The sequence below is a fragment of the Neomonachus schauinslandi genome, chromosome 13 (assembly GCF_002201575.2).
Source record: "Neomonachus schauinslandi chromosome 13, ASM220157v2, whole genome shotgun sequence".
NCBI classification, from domain to species: domain Eukaryota; kingdom Metazoa; phylum Chordata; class Mammalia; order Carnivora; family Phocidae; genus Neomonachus; species Neomonachus schauinslandi.
The window spans coordinates 38,470,385-38,479,887 of NC_058415.1; the positions used below are offsets into that span (position 1 = coordinate 38,470,385).

Sequence of the window (9,503 nt, forward strand, 5' to 3'; positions counted from 1 at the left end):
TGCTCCGCGGGAAGCCTGCTTCTCCCTCTCCCACTCCCCCTGCTTGTTCCTGCTCTCGCTGTCTCTCTCTCTCTCTGTCAAATAAATAAATCTTAAAAAAAAAAAGTTTAATTATTTGCTCACATCAATTGCTGTAAAATATGAATCTATTGAAATATAGACCACCGCCCAAAGAAATTTTAGACTGTTTTTCTTTATTTCTCTGAAGGCTTGAAACAAATAGCATTTGAGTACAAAATTTCACATATATGTGAAATATAGATTTCAGTGTGGAATTTAGGTTTATGAGATTATTTTGGTAAAATTCAATTTTCCAAGGAATTTTGATGTTAATATATTCTCATTACAGAAGCATACATTGATTAAACAAATACCAGAACCTCTGTTTTGTGACCTTTTTTTCTTCCAGTGATTTTATGTATCACAAATCTAACTCTGCTTGCATGATAACTTAAATTTTCTCACTGTAATGCCCCTAAGTATGTATTTTTTAAAACTTTCTCTTCTACCAAGGAGAACCTATCTTTCCATGTTCTTGCTATGTATAAAAATTAAAGAGCAAAGATAAGATCTCTAAATATTCTATAAATGTTTACATAGCCCATCCTTTTTCCAGGTACCGAGGGCGGGCCAATTAGGAGAAATCCAGCTGGAAATGTGGCTAGACCAATGGTGCAACGTCTTCCAGAACCACAGGATGTCGCTCAGTGCTTGGAAGTTGGTTTATTCGACACCCCTCCTTTTTATTCCAATTCTACAAACAGTTTCCGAAACACTGTGGAAGGTAAGTAAAAGAAATCAGCTCTTTGAATTCATCTGGTTATCACAGCCCCACAATGAACTGTTCACATTCAGATCTCTTTGAAAAATCTTTGAAAGACACACTGATCCTGTGAATTTACATGATGTTGCCTCCAATTACGACGCAGTCACAATTCTCTACTCAAGAAAGAACTTGTTAAGTAAAGTGTCAGACCATGAAACTCTTTTTAATTATCATAGGAGAAGCCCTTGGAAATTATTCTTCAATCTCTTAAGTACCTAAAAAGTATTTAAACTCAAATCTGTTAGGTGGCTGATCAGTAGGTGTATAACTATATCAAATTCTAATAGAGTCAAATAATATTGAAGACTTTGAGAGCTTATTAAAATTTTTCTTAAAAAATAACAATAAAAAATTCTAAACAATTAGCTGACAGCCAATAAAGCCTGGTTGGGGCATATATTTCATTTAAGTTTGTATCATCCTGTAACTTTTTTTAAAAGTCTATAAAAATGCAACTACCATATAATGATATTTAATTTGATTTTCCTTATTTAAGTCAAAGCATTTTAAAGCTGAGGAAACTAAAGACCAAAGAGCTAAAATGAATATCCCATGATACTCAGTAACAGAGCACAATTTCAAATCCAAATTTTCTAAGTCCAGTGTCTTTAATGATAAATTTTGATATCTCTAAATCATTATTGAAACATATTTAAAGTTTTAAAGCAACAGAATCACATTTAACGTATTATAAACCTCTTACTGCCAAAATTCACATTAAATACAGCATTAAATATGTTAGACTCTTCCCCCTAAAGAAGAATGGGAATGGATCTCTCTGTCCCCATGATCTGAGATACTTGATATAGGTATCTCATCATTATTTTCAATTCTCTCCCCTTTTATCATCAAAACTGCATGCCATTCTCTTCTATCTTTATGTTAATTTTAATAACTAAATATGAATGCACTGATTCAGAGATTATTCAATAAATAATCACTCTATTTTGACTAAACTGGTATATATAAACTAAGGCCATAAGCGCTAATTTCTAAAAGGATGTGTAGATTGCATCTTATTGAAGCCCAGTCAAAAGACAAATTATTCTGATTTCCTGACAGAATGTATGAAAGGACCAGAGCCTACCAACATGCCCTGTATGTTACAGGCAATCTTTAAACATTTTGTAAATAAAATAATGGAATAAATGTATGAAACATGGCTAAATAAATGAGTGAGTGTAATTATACAAATGGGTTAATGTATTTTAAATTCTAATTTTATTTTATAGTATGTAACCTTTCCCTGCTCTCCCACCTCTGATTCTTAAAGCCAAACATGCACACTTATAACTCCACCCCACATCATAGACCCTCCATTTTTATTTGTGATCTATCCTCACCTTCTGCCCAATATATATAGACATGATATATATAATATGTATAATATATATGAAAATATGTGTGGAAAATACATATAATATATAATATGGGATATATAACATGAGAAATATATAATACATGTAATACGGAATATGAACATATTATATGGGAATAGCATATATATATCATATAGAATACGGGAAATGTATATATAGAATACCAATAATTACCAGAAGTTATATAAATGTTTCAACCAATAGGCTCTCTAGATGTTTAAAACTAGTACAGACATGGTAAGAATGCTCTGAGAAATTGTGACTTTTCCACAAAAATAAGATAACTTTCCAAAAATAAATCTGCTGACAGTCCAAAAGGAATAAGGTAGGAAACTAAAGCAACATCTGACAATGTAAGTTCTAGGACAATTAGAGGGATGTTCTCCCGATGTGTCAGCAGTTTTTAGAAGGAGCTAGAGACTTCCCTTGTCTTTATTTCCACCAGACCAACGTTTGCCTTGTCAAAATAGTGTGTTCTATATATTTTGACTGGTATCCTTTGCAGGTCATTATTTTTCACCTAGAGGCTACATTTAGCATGTCAGGCCACTGGCTTAAAGCTAACCTAGCTCTGGGCATAGCAGGAAATGTCACCAACCATAGGTCCAGAGAAGCGATGCTATTATATTAAGGTAAAAATTGGCCTGAAAAAGCTTAGGAAAAATTGTTTCCCTATACAATCACTGTTGCTGATTTGGAAGTAAGATGTTTGTGATGGTTTTTACTATTCTCACCCCTATTTTTATATTTAGGTTACAGCGATCCCACAGGAAAGTATGACCCTGCTATTCGAAGCCTTCACAATCTGGCTCATCTATTTCTGAATGGAACAGGGGGACAAACCCATTTATCTCCAAATGACCCTATTTTTGTCCTCCTACATACTTTCACTGATGCGGTCTTTGATGAATGGCTGAGGAGATATCATGCTGGTAAGATGTTTTCATACAATTTTTTGCAGGCACACCAAGGAGACTGCTTAGGTGCTATAGTTATCATTACAGAGTAAGCACTTGACACATCTAAACTGCACTTCAAAATAAGGATAAAATAGCCATGATATCTAGCCGTTTCCAAATATCCCAAACTACTTTGAAAATGCCGACAAAATATCCCTTACAGCAGTTAGAAGAGGATATTTACTAGCATTCACTCTGACTAAGCACGTAATCTCTTCTCATTTGTGGTATGAAAAGATGACTATCATGCTGCCCAATTTTTTCTTCCCCATATCTTCCAATGAACATTGGCATTGCCTTGGAACATTTTTATTGTGAAAAAAAAAATCTTACTGAGCTCTTCTTCGATACCTAAAAGACAAAAAATTATACTCACAATCCACAGTTTTGATTTTTATTACTTCTGGCCTCCTATAAATGGAAATTTTGTCCGACTTGAAAAGTTCATATTGGTTTTTTATCACAGCATAGAGAATCTCTTTCAACTTCATTTTAATGCATTTTAAAAAAATATTATTGAAAAGGCCATTTTCTCTTCACTTCTATTTAGCCAAGAGGCTCACATTACTTTTCAAATAATGACAGTGCTTCTATTGGTTAAAACATTATACATTTTCATATTTCAAAACTGTTCTAAATTTTGCCTTCTGTGCCTTTACTTCATCACACACACAAATATAATGTTGAGGATTAACTATCTATTGATTTATCTATCCAATTCGACCAGTCTCTTATTTCTTTGTGTGTGTATGTGTGTGTGTGTGTGTGCAGTAGAAACCTCTAATCCAATCCAATAGTTAATTATGAGAATTAACTAATGTGTTGATCAAAATCATATGTTCCATCAGAAAATCACTGAAGAAACCAATAACTTACACGTAAATATTCATTCATCACCTGCTATGAATTCACTGATTGGAGTGCCACCTATTTCATATGTATTTACATACATACCTACAACCATAATGAATTATCTACAATTTACAATGTCTATTTTTTAAGCGAAACAAGAAATTAACAACCCTTGAGATGCAATGAGTGCAGTATTATTCTAGATTATCATAATGCCTACCTTATCTTTACAACCACAGTGCTCACTCCTAATTCTTACCCAATATCTCAGGCATTCATCTTCAAAAAATATTTCCTAAGCATTCATATATTTAATAGAACACAAAATCCCTCTCTTTCCACAATCATAATTATCATTTTACGTATGTTTAGCTATATTACTTTTATGACAGTAACAAGTAAACTGGAGTTAATAGGTTTAGGAATGAACAAAAACTTCCATTAAACATACACTTCTGGGAACTAGACAACAATGTATGAATTATAGTTATGCAGCCCTTCAAAATGCCAGGGCTGTTAGTAAGTTTTTCTTACTTAACACTTACTTAAGAAGTAAGAGGAAGTGGAGAATCTTGGTTACTCTGGCAAGTCTCTTAAGGGGAGCTTTCTTTCAACCATGAAAACAAGTATTCCTTTGCTTTACATATCTTGATTGAAAAGATCATTATTTCACATTCATAACAATCCATTAAAGGTCATTGATGAACCAGATAAACACCTTTCTTCTTAGTTATTTTCTTCCTGCTCCCTTTGTGCTATAAATAGCATAAGATCTCTCAGTTACCTGGAGAGTAGTGGAGGGAAAAGCACCATAAACGAAAAATAGGGTACCTGGAGCATATTCTGACAAAATATGGCCATAAAATTATAGGACAAGCCAATGTAAACACTTACAAATTGCATGAACGCTAAACACTAACAATTAACCACCTGCTTAAATAGTCCATGTATCTGCAAATGTCCCTTGAAAAACAATGTCATAGAACAACTATGTTAGAGAAAAAAATAAAACGATTGGGAAGATTTCTAAAATTATCTTTATTGTAGAAGTCTCTGTTGAAAACAAGTCTATGAGTGGAGGATGGAATTATTTTTCAGGGTGTATTAAACAGTTTTTATAGATAATGAGAACTCTTCAAAAATCATAGGATTATAAAATTATTAGGGTCAGAATGGAATAAGAGTTACATTTTACAGCTGAAGGAAATTATAGTCATTCACAGGGTAATGTCTGTTACAGAATCCTCTCATTAGACCTGAGGTAGAACAGTATAGAACATTCAAACTTTATTTAATATAAATTTTTATTCACTAACATTTTGTATCCATGTGCACATTTAATTCAAGTCTCTTTTTTTTAAGTGAGAATTATGTGAATTAAGTTTTAAATATAGTACTCCAGAAGTTCAGTTTTTTCAGAAGAAGCAGTTTATACACTTCCTAGGACCAATCACTACTATTTTGCCCCGAGAGAAACGAAGTAATTACACGTAAACTCAAATCCTTTCACAAATATTATCTGATTCCATATCCTGGCTATTGTGAGTGACGCTGCAATGGACACAGGTGCAGACATCTCATTGAGATACTAATTTCATGTCTTTTACATACACCCCCGGAAGTGGCATTGCTGGATCATACGGTAGTTCTATTTTTAATTTTTCGAGGAACTTCCATTTCTTTTTTCTTTTTTTTTAAAGATTTTATTTATTTATTTGAGAGAGAGAATGAGATAGAGAGCATGAGAGGGGGGAGGGTCAGAGGGAGAAGCAGACGCAGGGAGCCCGACACGGGACTCGATCCCGGGACTCCAGGATCATGACCTGAGCCGAAGGCAGTCGCCCAACCAACTGAGCCACCCAGGCGCCCGAGAAACTTCCATTTCTGTTTCCATAGTAGCTGCACCAAGTCCCACCAACAGTGCACAACAGCTCCCATTTCTCCACACTCTTGCCAACGCTTGTTATCTCTTTTCTTTTCGATAATCAACATCCTAAGACGTGTGATCTCTCATTATGGTTCTAATCTGCATTTTCTAATGATTAGTGATATTCAGTACCTTTTCACATACCTGCTGACCATTTGTAAATCATCATGTCACACACCTTAAATATAGACAATTTTTTGTCAGGTGGACCTCAGTAAGGCTGGAAAATAGAGTATGAGCACCTACTGTTCCTTACATAGTCTTCTAGGTACCAGAAATACAGTAGAATAAAAAACGCACAAAAATATTTTCCCTCCTGGGACTCTCCTAGTTGTTAGTAGAAATGACAGTAAAAACATGTAAATAAATATATGGTATGTTAGATCGGGGAAAGTCTTTGTAGACAAAGAAAAGCGGGAATGGGGTTAGGGAGTATGAGGTAAATGCATGAGGGAAGATCATCACTAGATGAACAAAGGAGTCCACTGTGACTGGAGCAGAGTGGAGAGTGGAAAGAAAATGATGGGAAATAAGGTCAGAGGGACAACAAGGGGAGATCCTGAGGGATGTTGGATGAACCTCTGAGATGGGGAGCCACTGAAGGGTCTTGCATAGGAAAGTTTCATGACAATTCTACTGTTATTGTTTGTTATTTTTATGATTATTCCTCCACTCATTTTAATGGGTATGACTTTATCACACAGCTGACGCTGAACTGAGTTGAGGCTGATCAAGTCAGGTTCTAGTAGAAAGGTGAAATGGAAAGTTAAAAAATTAGATCTAAATTATTAACTTTAATATCTAACTTTAATAAATAATTAAAAATAATACACCAAAATGTGAGTCCCTTGAGACCTCAGGCATTTTGTCTGTTTTGTTCAGTGCCATCACCTCCATGGCTAGACCAGTGTCTGGCATTGGAAAAAGCTCAACAGATTTGAATAGATAAATATTTAATTAGCATTAATACATAGTAAATTTAAAGTCACAAAAATATTAACACTACATACCATTTTTATGATCAATTGTTTTTTCAAAATAGATGCTAAAACACTTTTCTGTGCTTCCCAGGATCACAGTGACTGTTCAGATAATATACTTCCTGCAAACAGAAAAATCTAATACTCTGTTAGCCTTCTCACATATTCCAGCTCTTCTAAATATATTCCCACTTATGTCCTGCCCAAGCCCACTTCCAACTCTGGTTTTGAGTTATCCCATCTGGTTTAGTTGCATCAACATAAATGCAGAACAACAATAGCAAAAAAGAATAATCTTTTGCCACAAAGAGCATATCACTCCTTTTATCCCTGATGACAGAAACTCCCTAATAATACAAACGCCTGTAACTTGCATTTAAGTAGAAAGAGGAGAGGTGGCAGGAAGTAAATAATATTCCAGGACCTTGATTTAAAATTGTTAAGTGTTTTTTCTAACAGAGTAAAATCTGGAGATAAGTTAATATTTATATCTCTGAAGATAAACAGAAAAAGTGAAGAATACTAAACAGATATATTCACATTCAAGGACAAATTTCCATTAGATACAGTACCTCTCAAATTTAAATTTAAGATGAAGCTACAGCAAACTACAGGTCCATCTTTGGAAAAATAAGTTCAATGAATTTTTTCAAATAAGTTTCTGTAATTTAAAAATCAAACAATTAGTGATCATCATAGATGATAAAATACTAAAACTTTCCTGCTTTTAAACTTTTTTGATCTATTGAATGATATGCTAGTGCTGTACTCAAAGCATTTGAACTCTGTTTTATGCAATTCCCTTTTCTGCTGTAGTGAAACTATTTTTATGTCTTTATGCAATGTAAAATATAAAAGAAATTTTTATGTTATCTTAGAATATTTCAGGTCACCTTCAGAACATAATAATCTATTAATACTAACTTTATTATGTCTATTAACAAGATGTCTTTGGCATATTTTAGATGCATCCACATTTCCACTGGAAAATGCCCCAATTGGGCACAATAGACAATACAACATGGTGCCATTCTGGCCCCCAGTTACCAACATAGAAATGTTTGTTACTGCTCCAGATAATCTGGGATATACTTATGAAGTTCAGTGGCCAAGTGAGTATTGAAAATGTACCTTTACTGTGGAAACTTCCCAAAGCAAATTTGTTGCCTTTTAAGGTAGTCACAGTATTCTGTGGCCTATAATTTCCACTTAGATTTAGAAGGTGTTATGTGGATTTTTATTTCGGGATAAAGAGATTGAATTTAACATTTGTTGAGAGCTTGCTCTGACCTGGAATTAAGTTGATTATATAGCACACTATCCCAATAATCCCTACCACTCTTTGAGGTAACAATTGTAATCCTCACTTTACAAATAAGGTAGAAGGGGCTAGCCATGATTAGCTTAGAAAGGGTAATTGTCAAAGATCACACTTTTAGTAGGCAGGGAGAATGAACTTTGAGCTTAGGCCCATGTAATATGCCCCAATTTTTCTACTACATAATTGTGCCTCATTATCTTTATTATGAAAAAAAAAAATGGAGTGAGATACTCCTCATTGCTTTTTCTGAGATTTTGAAATTGAAAAGTTTCTTGTTTAATTTCCAGTCCCTTCTCAACAAAGGCAGTAGGGTGGAAGAGCGCACAGCACATGGATTCTGAAAGACTTGTGCTCTAAAACCAACTCTAGTGCCTACTAACCAAGTCACCCAAGTGGCTCAAACCCTACAGCACCATTTTCTCAACCTTTAGAATGGAATTAACAATAACTATCCCAATAGGGTCCACTTATTATGAGAAACTGGGACGTGCCTTCAAGACGACAGGTGCTATCATCAGCAATGTGGCCAGTAAAAATTATATATGAAGAATTTGGTAAAATGCCTGCAACAGTGCCTAAGTTTAGGGTATCTGATTTTCGGTGGCAACTATTTTACTGTTTATTCTTTGTTTTCCTTTTATTTTTCCAATAGGTCGGAATTTTAGTATTTCTGAGATTGTTACCATAGCAGTAGTCGCTGCCTTATTACTGGTTGCAGTCATTTTCGGGGGTGCTTCTTGCCTGATTAGGGCCAGAAACAACATGGATGAAGCAAATCAGCCTCTTCTCACGGATCAATATCAACACTATGATGAAGACTATGAAAAAATGGAGAATCCTAATCAGTCTAGGGTCTAATGATAAAACCAATTCTCTTATGTATTAGTATCACAAAAACACCTTGTTGAAAAATAATAGGTTAAATTTCTTCCTTTATTTACTTTCCCTCTGTTACTTTCTTCCTTATGCGTGCACAATAGAATTAGAGCTCTAAGTATTGTTTTTCAAAACTGGGAAGAGTTAAAACCTTTTTTAATGGGTTCTATGTTTCAACTCTATTTAAAATGGTAGGTTGTATGTTAACTAACCAAAATTTAAATAAGAACCTGAAACATTAAAAAAAATAAATAAAATGGTAGGTTGTAGGCACATACCCTAACCCCTAACCCTAATCCCTAACCCTAAGCCTAACCCTAACCCTAACTCTAACTGTAACAGTAACCCTAACCGTAACCCTAACTCTAACCCTAACAGTAACC

The 9,503-nt window shown here is 34.3% G+C and overlaps 1 protein-coding gene across 1 annotated transcript in view; it reads left to right on the forward strand.

The window, feature by feature from the left end:
- Nucleotides 1-9,431, forward strand: part of TYRP1 (tyrosinase related protein 1) — an 18,356-nt gene extending 8,925 nt beyond the window's left edge. The window contains exons 5-8 of the mRNA XM_021682413.1: nt 617-784; nt 2,958-3,137; nt 7,889-8,035; nt 8,897-9,431. Coding sequence (XP_021538088.1) covers nt 617-784; nt 2,958-3,137; nt 7,889-8,035; nt 8,897-9,102 — 701 coding nt within the window. The 3' untranslated portion in view covers nt 9,103-9,431. The remainder of the gene's footprint in view (nt 1-616; nt 785-2,957; nt 3,138-7,888; nt 8,036-8,896) is intronic.
- Nucleotides 9,432-9,503: the final 72 nt, after the last annotated feature.